This window comes from Lissotriton vulgaris, chromosome 5 (assembly GCF_964263255.1).
Source record: "Lissotriton vulgaris chromosome 5, aLisVul1.2, whole genome shotgun sequence".
NCBI lineage: Eukaryota > Metazoa > Chordata > Amphibia > Caudata > Salamandridae > Lissotriton > Lissotriton vulgaris.
This window is the reverse complement of record NC_141693.1, coordinates 459,316,158-459,337,004: the sequence shown is the minus strand read 5'-3', so window position 1 is coordinate 459,337,004 and position 20,847 is coordinate 459,316,158. Positions and strand designations below refer to the sequence as shown.

The 20,847-nt window shown below is 50.0% G+C and overlaps 1 protein-coding gene across 2 annotated transcripts in view; it reads left to right on the top strand.

Moving 5' to 3' along the window:
* VPS13D (vacuolar protein sorting 13 homolog D) overlaps window positions 1-20,847 on the top strand; it is a 2,754,556-nt gene that overhangs the window by 924,599 nt on the left and 1,809,110 nt on the right. For both annotated transcript variants that reach the window (XM_086921894.1, XM_086921893.1), the window contains exon 28: window positions 8,873-9,044. In XM_086921894.1, the coding sequence (XP_086778020.1) occupies window positions 8,873-9,044 (172 nt within the window). The remainder of the gene's footprint in view (window positions 1-8,872; window positions 9,045-20,847) is intronic.

Genomic DNA, 20,847 nt, shown 5'->3' with positions numbered 1-20,847 from the left:
CCGCCTATGAATGCAAAAGAATGGAGTCCTATGACAAAGCTGTTATTATGGAGGTGTTTGCAGGTATATTAGTTCCTTGCGTAGGGTGGGTTATCAAACACATGCTCGGCGGTAGTGAAAGACGCCTCTCAGTACTTTCTATGGCAGTGACAACAACCCCTATTGTTTTTTGTAACATGTTATCGATCGCACTCAAGCTTGGAAGTGGGGTTGTTGCCTGTGCTAATTTCCTTGACGTGGATCGAGTTGACATTGGTGTCTTTTTGACCATGATGCCACTTAGCGCCTAGGCAGGTACTATGTTAAGCCGCAATCTAATCCCATGCAGTTCAGCAGAGTTAAATTACCTTGGGCGGTGACTTGATGGTGTAACCAAGAGACGTAGCCCAGACCAGACTCCTCAGGCCTCTGAGGGTCTAAGAGGGCCCGCCCTTTGCCCGGCGTCCTGCGAGGCGGGGCTTACACCGTTTTTACGCGCCTCCTGGCGCGGTTGTGTGATGTGTGGGCCGCAAGGGCTGATGGGAGATGTGGTCCCCAGCCCGCACTCCACTCGGCGGCCGCACAAGCGTGATGGAAAATCCAGCGAGGCAGCGGAGGCAGGCAGGAGGCTCCAGCGGCAGGGCAGCGCCCAGGAAGGGGAGCGCTGTCAGCAGGAGACAGGCAGCAATCACACTGGTAGACCGTGGAGAGGTCAGCAAAGGTTCCAGGTCAAAAAATGGCAGAATCAAGGTTATGGATAGGTGGACGGACAGGTCAAGGGATGGATGGATCAGGGTGAAATGACGATTGAATGGATGGCAGTGTGGATGGACGAGTAAATTATTATCTGAATGGATGGATGGGTGGACGTATGTATAATGGGTAGATGGCAGGGTGGATAAATGGCAGAATGGATGGATGTATAGATGGTAGTGTGAATGTATAGATGAATGTATGGCTGGATGGATGGGTGCAGACTAAATAGATGGAAGGTTGGATGGCAGAGTGGAAGGATGGCAGAATAGATGGATGGATGGCAGAGTGGATGCAAGAGTGGAAGGGTGGATGGATGTCAGAGTGGATGGTTGGATGGATGGCAGAATGGATTGATGGCTGGCAAAGTGGATGGATGGCAAAGTGGATGGATGGCAAAGTGGATGCAAAAGTGAAAGGGTGTCAGAGTGGATAGATGGCAGAATGGAGGAACGGATGGCAGAGTGAATGAATAGATGGATAAATGGATGGATGGTTGACAGAGTGGATGGTTGGATGGTAGAATGGATGGATGCATGGAAGAAATGATGAATGGACCGATGGATTGCAGAGTGGATGGATGGAATGGTGGATGAAACAATTTATGGATGACAGAAAGTAAAAGGGAAACAGTGGATATCAGCGGGTGGATGGGAGGGTGAAAGGATGAATGTGTAGATGTTCGGATGAAAGAGACAAGGTATCTCTTTTAAAAAAAATGTTTTTATTGATTTTACTGAGCAAACCCAAAGAAAACATCTTGGTGGACACAGAGTACATATGACAATATTTCAGTTCGAAATCAAAATCAGGTAACACAGTCTTGCATTTGGGCATCTCGCATTGGAACTCCTGAGAGCTTCAGCAGTAACACGTTTCCTTGGTTTGTCAATCCCCCTCTGAATCAGTGTCACTATCTTCAGTATCCGAGAGACGATCACAAAGGTCACCCCTGTAAGTGTTCCATGCGCCCCATAGTTTTTTCCATTTTTTGGGACACTTTCTGGCACAATATACCGCCCTCTCATTCACCATGGCCGTATCCATATCTGCACTCCATTGCGCTAGGGTCGGTACTTCAGCAGCCCCCCACTTCTGCGCTACATTCCTTTTCGCCACCATTATGCCTAAGGTAGCCCAACACTGTCCCATACGTGTAAGATCGTTCGGCTCCCACATGTTCAGAAGGCACCGTCTGGGTTCTGGTACCAGTGACACCCCCTCAACCTGGGAAATTGTCCTCATGACCTGCGTCCAGTAGTTCATGAGCACAGGACAGTCCCATACTGTATACTGTATGAAAAAAGGTCCCTTCCTCTCCACAACCTCTCAGACAATAGGGATGTGTAATTTTACCCATCGCATGTAGGGCGCGCCTGGTGTAGTAGGAGCGGTGTAGAATGCGCAGTTGTACAAGGCGGAGCAGTGAGGGGATTCCCACCTCCCGTGGAGATGCCATGCCTCCTGCCAATCTCAGTCATCTATGTCTGTTAGATCATCCACCCACTTCCTCCGTAGTGTTCCCATTGGATCTGGGAGGTTATTCACCAGTTTACGATAAGTGTATGAGGTGGCCCGCTTCGGCATGTAATCTGTCAGCAGCCTATCCTCCATTGAGGAAGCCTCCGGAACCTCGGCACCGGCCGGTAAGGCCTGCATCAGGGCGTGTCTTATTTGCGTGTACCTAAACAATTGAGTAGAGGCTAGTTCATATTGACGTTGCCAGCTGTCAGAGGGAATCACCTCCCCCTTTTGCCACATATCCCCAACCGTGGAGATGCCAATGTCACCCCATCGGTCAAACCCTTTACTGCGTCTGAGGCTACCCATCTTTTTCAGGTCCCATAGTGGGGCAAACTGGGTTATTACTCCCTGCCAGCCTAATCTGGTCTGTGCTGCATGCCATAATTCTAAAGTGTGTCGCAGTGGGCCAAACTTTGTCCACATTAACCTTTTGTCATAAAGGGAAGCCAGCATGCCCTGCACTCCCAATTGTGCGCTATCTGCCTGGAATGCCGGGTCTGTCTGTGGGAGGTGTATCCATTGATTCACCACTTTCAATTGGGCGGCCCAGTAGTAAAGTTGGACATCTGGAAGCGCTATCCCGCCATCGTACCAGCCACGCACCAGTTTGACTTGTGCAATACGCGCCGGCTTATTGCCCCATAGGAGATTGGATACCTGAGCGGCAATGGATTTGAAATAGGCGGGTGTCACGGTATATGGGGTATTTTCCAAAATGTAGAGGAATCGGGGAAGGGCCATTATTTTAAAGAGGGCTGCTTTTCCCAGGAGGGTCAGGGGCAGAGTTTCCCAGTGATGAATATCCCGCTTGAGATGGTCCAGTGGGGGTTGTAAGTTCCTAGTGTAAATGTCTCACGGGTCTGCGTGATGTAGACTCCTAAATACTTAAATGTGTCGCTGACTACTGTTAGCGGGCAATTTTCAGGTAGACGGGGTGACGGGCCATGTAAGGTATATATAAGAGACTTGGACCAGTTGAGGGTATAACCTGATGCACGACCATATGCCGTACATATATCCATCAGGCTGATTAAGAAACGTCTAGGCTGGGTCAGGTATAACAAAATATCGTCAGCATAAAGGGAGATACGTTCTTCCCAAGTATCCGACCATCTGAGACCTTTTATCACCGGATCCCATTGTATCCACACCGCTAGCAGTTCAAGCACCAGTGCGAATAGCAATGGTGACAGAGGGCAGCCTTGGCGTGTGCCTGTCTCCAGGTGGAAATCTTCCGAGATATGGCCATTCGCTGTAACATGTGCCATTGGTTTGGCATAAAGCAATTTAACCTAGGAGCAGAATTTTTGCCCAAAGCCCAGGCGACGGAGTACCGCAAAAAGGAATGGCCAATGTATCGTATCGAATGCCATGTGTGCATCCAAAGAGAGGACCACCGCCGTCTCCTGTATATATACCTAACGTGCAAGTACTCCGTGTAAACTTTGTAGATTGAGCGCTGTGCTCCTGCCGGGCATAAAACTTGACTCGCGGGGTGGATTAGCTTTGTAAGATATGGTGCAAGTCTGAGCACCAGCACCTTCGCGAGAATCTTAGCTTCAGCGTTTATAAGGGAAATAGGCCTATATGAGGCGCAGTTGGCCGCCGCCTTACCTGGCTTTCTTATCTCCACTATGGTGGCGGTTCGTTGGTCCAGTGGGAGTTCACCCTTTTGCAGAATCTCAGTGTACATCTGTAGAAGATACGGCGCCACAGTGTCAGCCATTTTTTGTACAGTTCAATGGGGATACCATTGGGGCCCATTCCCTTTCCCGACTGAAGCGCCCCTATGGCTACTCTTACCTCCTCCTCCGTGAGATCTGCTTCTAGACCCTTCTCTTCTTCAGGTGTCAATGAGGGCATATCCAGGTCTTTGATGTATGTTAATGCTTCGTCAACATCTATGTCTGAGTTCGACGAGTATACGGTCTGGAAGTGGCGTGCCAGCTCCTGTACTATGTCATCGGGGCCAGTCACGGATTGTCCCTCTCTAGTTATAATGTTAGGTATCCATCTATCTTGTCTCTCTTTTTGGTCCAGCCACGCCAACATTTTCCCTGCCTTGTCACCAATATTGTATATTTTGTGTCTTGTGTGTAGGAATTGCTGCTTAGTAAGTTCCGTCAAGTGCGCTTTATGTTGTTGTTGTGCCTCGTGCAAGTGTCGTGTGTTGTCAGGGGTTGGGTCCGCAGGGTGTCTCGAATCGGCGATTGAGAGCGCCGTCTCCAGTGTCTGTAATTCCTGCTGTCCCGCACGTTTATGAGCGGTGATGGTAGCTATAGCTTGTCCCCTGAGGACCGTCTTAACCCCTTCGATGCTCATGACGAGCTCAGCTCGTCATGAGGTACACCTCTCGTGTGCTCATGACGAGCTGAGCTCGTCATGAACAAGGGGATTCAATAAATTTCAGCACAGGAGGGGGATCAGCTTAGCACCCAAGGTGTTAAACGCTTCACAGAGAATGACCGGGGAATCAACCGAGCCCATATTATCGTGGAAGTATTGTTTTGTAGTCTTGTGGAGCTCGCGTCCTATTTTTTTTATGTGAAGATAACCAGGGCGTATTGGATAGACTCTACGCCGCTTATGTTGGTGACAAGCGTATCTGAGCAAAATAGGGGAGTGGTCTGAGATACCTCTCGGTCTAATATCTATTGCGTCCATTTGATTGAGGCTACTCAGTGATCCTATAAAGTAATCTATTTGTGTAAGAGTGTTCTGCACACTGGAATAATACGTGTACTGACGCTCTTCAGGGTGTTGTCTTCTCCATATATCAACCATTCCCATGGCTTCCAGAAAGCCAGCTATTCGGGAGGGGACAACTGGGTTCGCCTTAGTAGGAAATCTATCCAGTGAGTCTTGGTTGATGGCATTGAAGTCCCCACCCATGAGTATTTCCCCCTCCGGGAGTTTCAGCAAGAACGCGCTGAGCTCCGGGAAGGCCACTGTATGCAGCGCTGGCGGAATATACACTGAGACTATATTAAGGGGCCTGCCCTCCCATTGTGCTTGTATGGCAGCAAATCACCCTGACCCGTCTGAGCGAACTTCCTTGATGATCAGAGGGAATTGTTTCTTGATCAAAATACCTACTCCCCGGGAGTTGGACGTGAATTCGGAGTGCACTATCATCTTGTTTCCCCCCCCTGTCTAGCGCCCTGGTGGATGTGCCTGTGAGGTGTGTTTCTTGTAGGAGTGCAACTGCTGGGTTTTCTCTCCTAATACTCTGCAAAAGCAAAACCCGTTTGATTTTATCCCCCAGTCCGCGTACATTCCAGGGAAGGATAGAGAGGGGCGGTATAGTGATGCTAATGCCTTCTGCATCGTCAGTCCTACTTTGACTCTCCCGTGTCATGATCTAGTAAGTTAGGGGTATATATGGCGTGTAGTAAATAGCCCTCTGAGCGTATCTGTGAATTGGCAAGCGATGCATAACGTGTCTCAGTCTGCGTCCCAAGATGTAAGAAATAGAAAAAACATGCAACAAATCCCCCCCCCCAATACCCCCTCCCTGCTGCGCGGACCCCCAACTGCCCGCCACCACCAACTGAGCAGAGCGCTTAAACCCCAAAATATTAACAGTACTTGCAAGCACTGGGGTGCGAAGTCCGAGGAAGACATCTCAATCCCTCTGTCCCAGAGTCCTGAGTGTATAATGAGTCTTCTCCTACCCGAAAGCCAAGGTGACTGCAGTGTTAGTCGCTTCGGTGGCGGTCCCACTCCAGTTCAGCAGCGAACTGTCCTCGAGTGTTTGCCGCGGCTCTCAGTCCTTGTCTTCACCCTGGCGACGTTCACCTCCTGCTTCCTCCTGCAATTCATTCTCCAGCTCTTCAGTATGTACCTCACGTCTCCTGCCTCTTGGCGGCCTCCCAGGTTTTCCGGCTGTTCTCCATCCTTCCAGCCAGTCTGTGGCCTTCTCTGGCGTATCAAAAAAACAGGTTTTACCTTCCGCTACGACCCGGAGCCGCACCGGAAAAATCATGGAGTAGGACACTTCTCCTGCTCTTAGCGTCTTTTTGACCTCCAGAAAGGCTCTGCGTCTCACTGAGACCGCTGCCGTATAGTCTGGGAAGAAGGAAACTGTGGAATTCTGTACACGAACAGGCAGCGCCACTCTGGCCGTCTGCAAGATGGAGTCTCTATCCTGAAAATTGAAGATACGGGCCAACACCGGACGTGGCGGGCCCAAGGTTTCGGTCTTCCTCCCGGGACTCTATGAGCCTGCTCCACTGAGAACAAGGTGGAGAGTCCCTTCGGCTGCAGGCGTGTTTTTATTAGGTATTCTATGTAGAGGTCCATGGCCGGGCTGCCTTCTGATTCCGGGATTCCCGTGATGGGAACATTGTTTCGTCGTGAGCGCCATTCCTGCTCGTCCAGTTTCTCCAATATTCGCTTATTTTCCGCCTCTAGCTGAAACACCTTTTTAGTCAGGATGGTAGTGTCCGTGGAGAGGGTAGCCGTCACTTGTTCCACCTCTGTCACTCTAGCCGACATTTGTGGAAGTTAGCTCTGAGGAATGTGACGTCCGTTGATATGGTACCCACCGTTGTTTGAACACTATGGAGAGCAGCCATAATGTCTTCCAGTGTTACTTTTGGATTGCTGGCGTCTCCCTTGGGCCCAGGTGCCTGTTCCTTACGTTCCGGCAATGGAGGGAAGTCTTTGGTGTACGCAAATTTATCAAGCTTGCCCTGCTGGTTCGTGCGTGTCCCTTTGCCACTCATGATGCGGTTGTCTGTGCTGTCCCACTTACTGCAGGGGGAGAAGTCACTGGGCAAAGTGTGAGTCGTTAGGTCACCGCACACAGGAGCACTTCAGCGCAGGACAACGTGCAAATGCCTTCCAGTGCACCGTTTGTGCACCACCGCCAGATATGTAGCCGTGCCAGTAAAGTATCTGTAGCCCAGCTGAGACTGCCGTCCTTCAATTCGGTAATCCCAGAGCAGCGAGCTTCGAGCGTCAAGGCCGGCCTTATGATCCGGAGAGGGCCAGCGCTAATGTCCGTAGCGCAGTATGATGAATACTCTTAGGGTGCACCGGGAAACACTCGACCCCCTTTGCAGCTGGTCGCCCTTATGTTGTAGAGGGGGTGTGATCCAGTCCCTTCTATGTGGCTTTGCACACAGGCAGCAATCCGCGAGTGTGCCCATAAGGCGCTGCTAGCCAGTCGTTACTTATCCCCAAAGTGCGGCACAACACAACCAGTCCTCCGTTCCCACTGCCATCGTTGCCCCCGTCTGCCAGGTCTTCTGCCCCAACCTGTGGGGCCGCGTTGTTGGTTAAGGGGGGGAGATGATGAGGAGAGGGGGGATGTGGAGGGGGGGGAAAAGCAAAGCCCGTGCATGGAGCTTATCACATTCAGCTCCACCTGTACCTCCACATGGTGCGATAGCCGTGGATCTTGCCTTGCACCGCCGCCTGCATTTGTGGAGGCAGGGCTCTTACTCCAATTCACTGGGTACCCGTGGTGACTCCCGCGTCGTTTGGCGCGTCTGTCCAGCGCACCAGGCCGGTTCTACCTCTGTCTCTGCAACGCTCCCTCTGGCCGCCCAATTCACACACGGGTGCCGGGCCTCTGTGTCGGCCTAAGTGCCGCCGTCCTCCGCTTCCTCCCCGCTGATGAGTATTGTCACCTCCGGCCGCCTCTCCACAGACTCTCAGGAGAAATGCCAAAATGTAGTCCCCGGCTTCCGAGAGGCGGGCAGGCCGCAGTGTCGTAGTCGCCACAGCTCCGTCCAGGGTCCCTTAATTGTACTTTGCGTGGGATGTGTGTGCACCGCTTCCGTTCTTCTATCGTTGCATCGGATCTGGGCACGATAATTTTGCGGATAAATGTAGCGGATTACTGGGGGATAAGTCTCTAGCCTCGGAGCTCCCTCAGGCTGCGGCCATCTTGGTCAGCTGCTCGCCACGCCCCCCAAGGTATCTCTTTTAGGGAGGATTGAGTTGGCTTGTTTTGTGCCATCAGAGCTTTAGTTTGAAGTGGAAGGTATTTTAATTATCTGGGTACCCCCTTGCACTAGATTATTATAAAGCACCTTGACAAAAATGCTGAATGAACTTGTACTCTCTTTAATCCTAGAGCAAAATGTTGTATGCTCTCTTGTTCAGTGAATGGAATTAAGTAGATTTGATACAACAAACAGCATTCTTACCAAACACAGCTACCTGCATTGATCATAAAGAAACGTGCTATATGACGCATGATAAAATGTTGAAAATGGATTAGACAGTGGTTAACACAAGCTAGTTGTGTTCCGACTTTAGTAGGTCATCCGCGATTTTCCAGAACTATGATGGTCTCCTCCTGCTACTTCTTAGATGTCCACATTTTTAACTGAAGTAGGTGATATGAAAGCAGTGCAGGAAAGTTGATTAATTCCGCTATTTATTATTTGTCTCAAAATTGGTTATGCATGCTTCCTTGTAAAGAAGAATTGAAGAAGTTTAGTTCCCATTTTCATCTGTATCAATGATGTAAGTGTTTTGTGTACAATTTGTAAAAAAATCTTGAAACTCCTCAAGAAAAGAAAAACTTTATATTCATAATATAAAGTCACACTCATAGTCTTGGACCGAGTAATGTTTCATTTAATTTTTCTTTCGTTTTTAGGGAAATAAGTCATGCTGTACCAGACATGTCCATTCACGGAAGTCTATCATCAGTGCACTGTTCTTTGGATCTAAGTAAATACAAGCTCATCCGTGGACTGCTGGAGAACAATTTGGGAGAAGCAAATGAGGATTTCATGAGACCGTATGACTTGCAAGACCCCAGAATTCATGTGAGAAAACCCTTAGTTACATTCCAATATTTAAACGTCTTAACGACTTGTTGACCTGAATTTGAACCCTTTTGGACAATTTAAGTAGAATATTGTTGTGTTTCATACATTCCCCTATAAATGATGAGTGCATCGTGTAAACAGACTTTGATGAAATATTTGCTTACATTTGTACCAGCAGTGTACCTCAAGAGATTATTTTTTTGATTACCAATTTTATTGATTTTTGGATAAACAAAAGTAACAACACAGCACTGATATGCATTTCCAATTTGATACATTGATTGACCTTTATCACCAGCTGGGCACAGATATAAGAAGTGTAGATGCATACAATCTTCTCTTTCCATAATAGTGGAGATAAAAACAAACAGGTCTTTCACCTCAGAGCACCATTTTAAATAATTTTTTTTGTTACATTTTGTGGTTTATGTTTTTTTTTTCATAGCGCTTGTCCTACAGCAGCCATAATTCTAACCACAAACAAGAGCAGGCTTTCTAAATGCTGTCACATGAGATCATTAGATTGAATGAATGGGATTGTTCTTCATCTTGCGTTTTAATTTACCAAGAATGAACTAAATATATCCAAGTGCCTGTAGCAGCTACATTTATGAAGGGCTTGCATAGTAAATTTCTACCAGGTTTATTTTTGATTTCTCCTTGAAATCCTAATTTGCCACTAACATTAGTACACCAATCTAACCTATGTATGTTGAGGAGCCATTACGTCAAGGCAGAGGGTCAGATAGTTTTTTGCACTGTTTATCCTCTCCTGAGTCACCATGTTCATTAAGGAGGATGTGCCTATGAAATTCAAACCATCCTTTAACCATTTTAGCAATAATGTATCAGGGGGACAATGGAAATGTGCAGCGGGGGACTACAACCCCCACAAACATCGGCATCAGAAGACACACTGCCTGGGAGAGAAGGAGCTCTTAAGTGCTTGAAAGCGCAGACTCTTCTCCTGCGATGTGCGATGTGGGCAATGCCAGATATCTATAGACCAGTTGATATTCCCAGACACCCACACCCAGATGTTGCAAACTCCATCAAGACCTGGAATATATATATATATATATATTTTTTTTTTTTTTGAAAACCTTTATTATACCTTCACCAACTTTACACAGCATGTCGCCTACAACCCCGCAGGGCCGGCCGCTAAATGTAAGTAACAGATCGGTACGACAGCCTTACGTAAACACAGTGCACATGTCGAAGAAATCATTAATATAAGGGTCTCCAGATGAGTGAATGAAGGACAGTTGCAAATGTTCCGTACAGTGTAATTGAGGTTATTTTCTTTTTTTTGAAACGAACTAAATAAACAACCGAACATCAGGAAATCACAGTGCGATCGTTGACAAGGTACATTGCTAGATAGATACGGGAGTACATCTGGAATAAGACTAAGCCTTGTCCATCCTGGAATTTGACGTAAGGCGTAAAGAGAACATCGCCTCCCCAAACCCTTCTTGAAGGACCCCACCCCTTAGCCGACCACCCTCACTCCAACCCCTCATCGTCATCTGAGTCCACTGGGTCATTCTCTGGCAGAGGGTCGCAGATATCGCCTCGGTATGTGTTCCACGGGGACCAGACCTTGTTCCACTTGCCAGGGCAGGCCCGGCTTAGGTACACCGCCCTTTCTGTAACCATCGTCCTGTCCATGTTTGCGCACCATTGCGAAATTGTCGGGAGGTCCGCCACCCCCGAACGCTGCGCAATGTCTCGCTTCGCTACCATCATTCCCAGTGTCACCCAAAGTCGGCCGCACCGGGACAGATCTGTTGGTTCCCATACATTGAGGAGGCATTGTCGCGGTTCCGGCAGCATCGAGACCTCCAGCACCTGGGATACAGTACGTAGGACCTGTCGCCAGTAGTTGTGTATGCGTGGACAATCCCAGAATGTATGGAAGAAGGTGCCCTCCTCCCCGCAGCCTCGCAAGCAGAAGGGGTCCGTGGTTCAGTGTATGCGGTGCAGTAGTGTTCTAGTGTAGTATGTTCTGCGGAGGACTTTAAGTTGAACTAGTCTCATCCTGGCCGATATACCCGCTTCCTTAGGGGAAGCCATTGCCTCATTCCACTCATGTTCATCAAGCGCGCCTTCCTCTTGCTCCCATTTCGCCTTGAGGGGTATAAGCGGATCTGGAGAGTTATTGAGTAACTTCCGGTATGTGAGGGAGGTCGCCTTCTCTACCATGTAGTCTGTCAGGAGGCGATCCTCCAGCGGGGAGGACTCAGGAAGAGTCGATCCAGCCGGGATGGCCGAGAGCAGAGCGTGGCGGATTTGCACATATCGGTATGTCTCGTGTGGTCCTAGATCATAAAGCTCTTTCAGACGGGCGAAGGTGATGACATCCCCTCGTTCCCACATGTCCCCCACTGTGGAAATTCCGATGGAATCCCATTGGGAGAATCCCTTACTGAACCGAAGATTGCCCAGAGCACGCGAGTCCCAGAGCGGAGTGAGCTTGGTGAGCGTGCCTTTCCATCCCAGTGCAGCGGTGGCTGCATGCCAAGTGGCTACGGTTAACCTAGTGGGGCCGACAAGCGATCTCAGCTTCCTCCGATCATAAAGTGGGGCTAGTAAGGTATTGGCGCCCAACTGTGCCCTGTCTGCCTGGAACGCCGGGTCGGATTGTGGTGCATGTAGCCACTGGTTAATGGGCCTGAGTTGTGCTGCCCAGTAATATAGATGCAGGTTTGGGAGTGCAATGCCTCCCTCGTACCAGCTTCTGCAGAGTTTGGCTTGGGCTATGCGCGCAGGGCGATTGCCCCATAGTAGTCCGGAAACCACCGCTGCAACCTTCCTGAAGTATCCCGTCGTCACCGGGTAGGGGGTGTTATCCAAGATATACAGGAAACGGGGTAGGGACTTCATTTTAAATAGAGCTGCTCTCCCCAGCATCGTTAATGGCAACCCCGCCCAGAAGCCTGCGTCTTGTTTGAGGCGATCCAGTGGTGGCGAGAGGTTTAGCCTCTTGTATTCGGAGGGGTCCCTCGTGATGTGAATGCCTAAATACTTGAATGAGGAACCGTCCAGCCGTAGAGGGCAGTCCGGGCCAAGTGTTGGGGGGTCTCCTGCCAGGACATACAATTCCGACTTGTTCCAGTTGATGGTGTAGCCTGAAACATCGCCGTGGTCGTTACAGAGGCGCAAAAGTGCCGGCACGCCATGCTCTGGATCCGTTAGGTATACTAGCATATCGTCTGCATATAGAGATATGCGGTCTTCCCATCCCTCCCTCCATTGAATCCCTTTGAGTAGGGGGGTAGTTCTGATGCGAATAGCCAGGGGTTCTAGGGAGAGTGCAAAGAGCAAGGGAGAAAGTGGGCGGCCCTGCCGGGTGCCTGGAATATATTTTTGCCACTGTCAGAGCACGACCAACAGGACTAACTCAAATTTGATATATCTGCCCTATAGTCTCCACTGGGTTCGGGCGTGGAGGAGGTTTGGCTTGCTCCCCCTCAGTTGAGATCAATTGACCAGTCTCTGTCAGTGGAGGGAAGCCCAGCACTTCAGTAGCCTGGCATTAGGGGAGATGGAGGAGAAAAAAAATAATGGAATGTGGCTGGACTGGGCGCCAAACTACACAATCTAGACTGGCTAAAATTTAATAATATGGGCAAACTTGACTTCGCCTCATTATCAGATCATTTTTATGAAGATTAATCATGGGCACTTATTATTGATTAATTTTTATAATAACGTCTTTGATTTTAATAACTCTGCTATTACATGAGGATGTATATTAAAGTCAGGGTAATTTCCGGAGTAGCTGTGCAGTTATGTGGTTGGGGGACTTTAACACTAAACTTTGTCTCTTTTTTTTATGAACATCCACACGTATAAAAATCTTCAAGAAGAATATCCGGTGTCGACTACAGTTACTACCAATTACTTTATATACTGTTGATAATCATATGTGTGCCCAGGTTCTTGTTTTTCATTGTAGAGGGAAGGGCTATGCTCCTGACTCTTTTAGGGGTTTGGGGTTTTCCCCTATCCTGGTAGCACCATACTCTTAATGACATCCTTCACCTAGTTATCCTTACTAGCTACCTGTCTGAGCGCCACTTGCCAGCCACACCAAACCCACCACAGTTGCCACTAAACTTTGCGTAGCACCTCCAAAATCGTATGGTTTGACAGGCACTGACAGGGAGACCATCACACATTTCTGCCATAACTCACTGGAAAATTATCTTAACTTACTTTCAATTTGGTATAGTTAGATTTTTGCCTTTGACTCCACCAGTAATGGAATAGTTGACACACCTAGTTTTGTGGAGCATGGTAATTTTAGAATCATTGATTTTAATACTTTTGCCTAAACTGCCAGCCTGGTTAGGAGTCTATGATGTATTGGACCCCCCCACCCCCCGCCACCCCCCCTGCCCTGTGAGTGATCCTAGGTTGATCTCGGTTCAAATAAAGGATGCATTATTGGGGAAACCGCATGACTATGAGTCAACCTGCCCACCACCCTTACCAATTATGGGTTATTTTGAGCTGGGGATAGGTGGACAAGGACTCCTTTTTTAAAAATGTATTTTGTGATTCCTACAATGATGTCATGTTCTGTTTGATGGAGAGTAAGGGGGGGGGGCTTGAGTTATTAACCAGCTATGATAAAATATCTGGAATGACACAGGCAATGCTCATTACAAAGCTAAAGACCCACCATAGAAAACAAGCAAGGTGTTTTGATACCCCATATACTAAAGCTCACAACATATTACTGTTGGCACTAAAAGGTAGTGGAAAGAGACTTGGAAATGGTGCGTTCTTATAGAAGGGGTATAAAGCTGCTTTACATGCTCGTAAAAGGATGATAAAATAGGAAGCCTACTATGATATAGTAAAGGCCAGTGAAGCTAGGTACAGTAAGCTGTTCTGGTAAACTTTAAAAATAAACTACCTAGATGTCAGGAACCTGGTCTGGATACAGTAATTCCCCAGAGGTATGGACCAGCCTCTTTTCACAGCTATATGCGGATCCTCCAATATCAGAGGAACATACCCCATACAGGCGCCAGAAAGGAATGTTTCCAGTCTTAGCAGCCTCAGTTCATCCTCTCTGTAGCCTACACATTGAAGTATCTGATGTAGTAGAGGCTAGTAAGAGTTGTCTGGGCTGTAAAGCACCGGGCCTGACTGAATCCCGGCAGACCTCTCTAGAGCAAAACTACATTTGTGGGCCCCTCTTTTGATTAAAGCCCTTAGGGCCGTCCTTCATGCGGGCCCTCCTAAGGCAAGGTCACATGTAACAATAGTACCAATCTTTAAAAAGGGGTTCCATGGAGAACCAAAGTGTTATAGACCTATTTTTTTAATAGGCTCGACCGCTAAGATAATGGGTAGGATCCTCCTGGAACGGCTCCAGACCTGGGCTAACTATAATAATGTCCTTTCGAATCTCCAGTTCAGGTTTTACACAGGCTTGGGAAATGTAGAACAATGCCTAAATATGTATTTGTTAATAAGTTTATACTAAGGTGGGCAAAATTGACTTAATTTAAATAGATTTGAGCTCCGCTTTCGACAGCAGGTTGAAGCTCTGGGCAATAATGGCTGAGCTGAGGGTTGAGCCCATTATATCTGAAAGAGACACGTTAGTGATAGATTCCTTACATTAGAATTACCCCTAGGCGTCAGACTGGATCTGGAAAGTTTTCGTCAGCAGTACACCTGCGCGTCGGTAGGTGGCGTCGTGCGGCTCCGCGTCCATCGAGGTGTCGTGATCGCCGAAATGAAGTTGCAGAAGCTACTTAGACATCGCCCTCGCGCGCTGACTTCAGTTCTTTCTTTTTCCGCGCTAGCAAGCGCAGAGCTTGAGAGAGGAGTACCCCCAGTCAATTTTTGACTGAGTTTTTTGGGACTTTTATCTCTGTCTTTTTTGAGTCTTTGACTCCTGGTGTACAGGGATGCCCGGTTTCAAGTCATGCGAGGTTTGTCCCCGCATAATGTCGGTATCGGACCCACACCGCAAGTGTTTCTACTGCCTGGGGCACGTCCACGACCCGTGTCGTGTCCCGACTGCTGGGCCATGGCTACGAAAACTTTGTGGGAGCGGTCCTGAAAGTTGCTTGAGGCCCGGGAGTCGGTTCCGCGCCTTTAAAGGTCCCGGTCCCGTGGGAGATCGAGGGACAGCTTGCGGAGGTGCCACTATCGTTCGACGAAGTCTTTGCACTTGGGGTCAGGTAAGACGAGGCACAAGAAGTCGAAGAAGCAACGTCGCTCTTCACCTTCCCCTACCTAGCCTGTTACGCGCCACGGCTCAGGGTGCGGGTGGTGCTTCCCTCGCGGCTCCGGCGGAGACTACACAGTCGCCGTCGACCTATCCGCCCTTCCCGGGTCCGTGGGCGACTCCAACCCAGCTGTAAGAGTTTCTGTCAGCCGTGGCCCTCCTCTTGGGCCCGTCGGGTCCCGCTAGCGCGCCTTTGGGCCCAGTGGGTCCGACTGGGGGTCCTCGCCCTACTTCGTCGGCGGCTCCGGCCAGACTTCGTGACAGCTCCGGCCTCGGGGCCGCAAGACCCCCATGGATCCATGTATGGATCCCAGCCGATGTCGGTTGACCACGTAGGACCTCCATCGACGTCTACGGCACCGCCACCGGCTGGCTCCCTGGCCGATTTTGTCCCTGGCTTCCACACCTGACATGGAGACTGTGCCGGACCGGTGTCAATTGACGCTGATGGGGAATTTTTATCCCAATCTCCATCCTCCTCCATCTTTCCCACCTGCCCAGCAGGTTACGGAGGACGGGGAGGACTGGGAGTGGTCTGAAGACCCTCTCGCAGCCCAATGCTAGTTAGACCCAGACTGGGCAGAGGATTTGGGGGATGCCGGTAATCCGGATTTCTCACTGGAACCTGGCACACTGTCTCCTTCTACCATGGCTACGGAAGAGGGTAGTACTTATTCAGTGGTGTTGCATACAGAAGCAGGTGCTCTCCACCTTGATCTCCCTACAGGGGCCGTCAGGACTAACCTCCTGACAGAAGTGCTTCGGCCGGCGGCTTCCTCTGCGGAGCTGCTGCTGCCCTTTAATGATGCACTTTCAGACGTCCTTTTGGGCACCTGGTCCAGGCCCAACTCAGGGGCTCCTGTGGATAGGAACGTGGCCCGACGCCATCGCCCGGCCCTGGGTACCCCATTTTCCTCTCCCAACACCCTACCCCTGAGAGCTTGGTTGTCCAAGCCTCTGCGTCCCCAAGCGCATTCCCTTCCGCACCTCCGGTCAGGGAATCCAAGAAATTGGAGCAGTTTGGGAAGAAAATTTTCTCTTCCGCCAGTTCAGGGCTGCGGTCTGTGAACACTGCATGCCTCTTTGGCCGTTATTCCCACTCTGTGTGGAATACGTGGGCGCAGGTGATGCCTCAGTGTCCGTAGGGGGCCCGGACGGTGCTCTCCAAAGCTATTGTTGAGGGGAGAGATGCAGCTAAGTTCACGATTTGTTGTGGCCTTGACACCACCGACTCGCTAGGCAGAGCAATTTCCACGTCAGTGGCGCTACGCCGTCACGCCTGGCTGAGAACCACTGGCTTTTCAGGGGATGTCCAGAACACTCTGATGGACATGCCTTTTGATGGCACTTGCCTTTTTGGCAACAAGGCAGATGCGTTGGAGCGCTTTAAGGACTCATGGGCTAAGGCCAAGTCCTTGGGCCTTTCGGCCACGCGCACTCCTTCGGCGTCTGCTTTTCGCTCCTTTCGTGGCCAAGGAAGGGGCGCCCAAACACGTTTGTTTAGAAACCACAGGCCTGCGCAGCAACAGTTTCAGCGCAGCCGCGGGTGTAGGACCCGCCGAGGTGGGTCACGGGGCCAGCGGGCGGATCAGTCCACCACCTCCCCTGCCACCAGGCCTCCAAACCTTCCTAGTCCGGTGTTTCAGGTCCACCACACGCCAGTGGGCAGCAGGATTTGCCATCAGCTCCCCCACTGGCGCACCATCACTACGGACAAGTGGGTTTTACAGATTGTGGGAAGGGGCTACTCCCTCCCCTTCGAGACCACCCCTCCAGCCATGCCACCTCAGTACCACCGCTTGTCGGGGGATCACATGGCACTTTTCCAGCAGGAAGTTGCGGCCCTCTTGGCCAAGGGGGCCATCGAGCACGTTCCGACGCCAGAAGCAGGTCGTGGTTGTTATTCCCACTACTTTCTGGTTCCAAACCAGGACAAGGGCCTGCGTTCTATCTTAGACCTTCGGAACGTCAATCGCTTCCTCCGGAAGGAGAAGTTCAAGATGCTCACACTGTTCAGGTCTTGTCTGCCCTTAACACGCAAGACTGGATGGTAGCGTTGGTCTTGCAGGACGCTTATTTTCACATTCCCGTCCTGCCGGCCCACTGGCGTTACCTGCGGTTCGTGGTAGGCCACAAGCATTTTCAGTTTACCATGCTCCCCTTTGGCCTTACCAGCACCCCTTGGGTGTTCACGAAAGTGATGGGGTGGTCGCAGCTCATCTGCACCGATCGGGGGTTTCAGTTTTCCCCTATCTCGACAACTGGTTGCTGAAGGAGAGCTCGCCTCAAGCAGTCCTCTTCCACCTCCAGACTATGGCAGACCTCCTGCATTCGCTGGGGTTCTGAATCAATGTGCCAAAGTCACACCTGGGTCCCTCTCAGAAGCTCCTCTTTTTCGGAGCGGTTCTGGACACTGCGCTGTTTTGGGTGTATCCTCCTGAACAGCGAATCAGGGATATTCTGGCTTTGATTCTGATCTTTCAGCCTCTATCTCGGGTTTTGGTCAGAATGACCCTGAGGCTGCTGGACATCATGGCCTCCTGCATCCTGCTGGTCGATCATGCCAGATGGCCTATGCTGGCTCTGCAGTGGGACCTGTAGTTCTAGTGGGCACATCATCAGGGAATCTGTCTGACTGCGTTCAGATCTCGGAGGGCACTGCTCGACAACTGCAGTGGTGGTTCACAAACCAGGATTGGGTCAACGGCTGGTCCCTCTCCCTTCCCCAACCAGAACATACAGTGGTAACGGACGCATCCCTTCTGGGATGGGGCGGCCACATGGGAGAGGCAGAGATCAGAGGCCTCTGGTCTCCGGCGGAGTCCAAGCTCCATATCAACCTTCTGGAGCTCCGGGTGATCCGTCTTGCACTTAGGGCATTCCTTCCCTCTGTCCGGGAAGGAGTAGTGCAGGTGTTCACAGACAACACCACTGCCATGTGGTATTGCAACAAACAGGGCGGGTTGGGGTCGAGGACCCTTTGTCAAGAGGCCCTCCGCCTCTGGACATGGCTGGAACATTAGGGCATATCTCTGGTGGTTCAACACCTGTCAGGTTCACTGAATTCCAGGGTCGACAAACCCAGCTGCAGGTGCATGATGGATCACAAATGTAGTCTTCACTCGGAGGTGGTGCAAGGTCTCTTTTGACAGTGGGGAGAGCCTTGTTTAGATCTATTCGCCACCGAAGAGAACGTGCAATGTCAGCAATTCTGCGTGTTGGGATTTCCAAGGCGGCACTCACTAGGTGGAGCTTTTGCTTCGCAAGTGAAGTTGTAGTCTGTTGTACGCCTTTCCGCCTATACCACTTCTGCCCAGAGTGCTGAAGAAGATCAGGCGTGACCGGGCCCAAATCATTCTTGTGGCTCCAGATTGGGCATGAAGTCTGGTATCCCGAGCTGCTCAACATGGCCATCGATACTCCGACCCGTCTGCCTCTTCAGGAGGATCTTCTGTTGCAGCAACAGGGGATGATCCTCCACCCAAACGTGTCTAGCCTCCACCTCTTTGCGTGGACATTGAGCGGCGGCAGTTGACTTCTTTCGACCTACCTCCCGAAGTCTCTCCACTAAGACGTAATGTGTCTGCCATTGGAACAAATTTGTGGCATCCTGTCCAGCAAAGGCTGTGGATCCCCTCTCTGCCCCTCTTTCTGAGGTTCTCTTATTCCTTCTTTCTTTGGCCCAGCAGGGCTCTGCTCTGGGCACTATCAAGGGCTATCTTTCGGCCATCTCTGTCTTTCTTCAGCTTCCAGATCAGCCTTCCCTTTTCAAATCCCCGGTTGTAAATCATTTCTTAAATAGCATGACTCATCTTTTTCCTCTTATTCCCTTTGTTATGCCTCAGTGAGACTTGAACCTGGTTTTAACCTATTTAATGTGCACTCCCTTTGAGGCTTCTAACTCTTAAAACTACATTCCTGGTGACCATCACTTCGGCCAGATGAGTGAGCTCCAGGCGCTTTCTTCTAAGCCTCTTTTTCTGTCTGTGCATCCTGACAAAGTTGTCCTCAGGACTCGTGCATCCTTCTTGCCCAAAGTAGTCACTGCCTTTCATATCGGGCAGACCATCACTTTGCCTACCTTCTTTCCGCATCCTTCGAAAGAGGAAGAGAGGCTCTGCCGTCTGGACCCAAAACGGTCACTTTCCTTTTACCTGGATCGCACCAAATAGTTCCGGGTGGATGACCAGTTCTCTTTTGGGTAAGTGTGTGCCAAGAAAGGTCGGGCCGTACACAAGCGGACTATCTCCCAATGGGTCATCTTATGTATCAAAACATGCTATTCTCTTGCTAAGGAGTCTCCAGTGGGGCTGCGCGCCCATTCCACCATGGCGACGGCAGCCACTACTGCTTTGGGACGAGGCGTTCCTCTGAATGTCATCTGTCAGGCGGTTATGTGGGCATCGCTGCACACATTCACCAAGCACTTCTGCCTGGACAGTCAAGTCCGGAGAGACAGCTTTTTTGGCCGTTCTGTTCTCCAAGGACTTTCTGGTGTGAACTTGGTTCGCAGACCCACCTCCGGGGTTGGTATTGCTGTGGTATCTATTCTAAGGTAAGGAATCTACAACTAATGTATTTCTTTCAGATGAACAAGTTACTTACCTTTGGTAACTATATATCTGTAAGAAACATTAGTTAGTTACAGAGTCCTTACCTCCCCACACATCCTCCCCGTTCTGCGAAATGATTTTTAGGGTTCAGGTTATCCTTTCAGGGCCCTAGTTTTGTGCAGCAGTGGTCAGTTTCTTGCATGGCTCTGCGTTTCTGGCGTGGAAAGTCGTGTACAGAACTGCCGTCCGCACGCGAGGGCGGCATCTATGTGTTTACCACGACATCATCACGGTGACCACGATGCCAACGATGGATGAGAAGTCGACCGACGCCACCTTCCAACGCGCTGAGGTACTGCTGACAAAAAAAAATTCCTGATCCAGTCTGTCGGCTGGGGGTAATTTTAAGGTAAGGAGTCTATAACTAACTAATGTTTCTTACTGATATATTGTTACCGAAGGTAAGTAACTTGTCCGTTAGGTGTCTGTATGCAGATGGATCCACAGGATCCCCTCCAGGCTTCAACATTAAACACACCACCCCCTTTCTCATAGTCTGCTGTAATCTGCCTTTATTTCTTGCTCCCTGATAAATCTTGAACAATTTCTCCCTAAGGGCCGGTGAATAGATCTGATAGAATTCGGCCTGGAATCCATCACCACCGGTGGCTTTAGTTTTTCATTAGGCCTTAATGGCCGCACCACCACGTCCACAGAGATTTCCTCTTCCAACTCTAACATGGCCACCCTCTGTAACTTTGGGAGTTCCACCCAAGCCAGGAAATCCTCCGTCTGGCCCTCAATATCCGGCGGGCCAGCCCTATAAACTAACTTGAAGTGGTCCACTAGTGTCGCCCGCAAATCTCTTAAAGTGTAAATGACCTTGTGCATCCTGTATAGAGACAATGGGGGGTATCTCTGCCTCTCTCTTAAGAATCCATGCCAGGAGTTTACCCGATTTGTCACCTTCTCTGTACAGCAGCTGTCT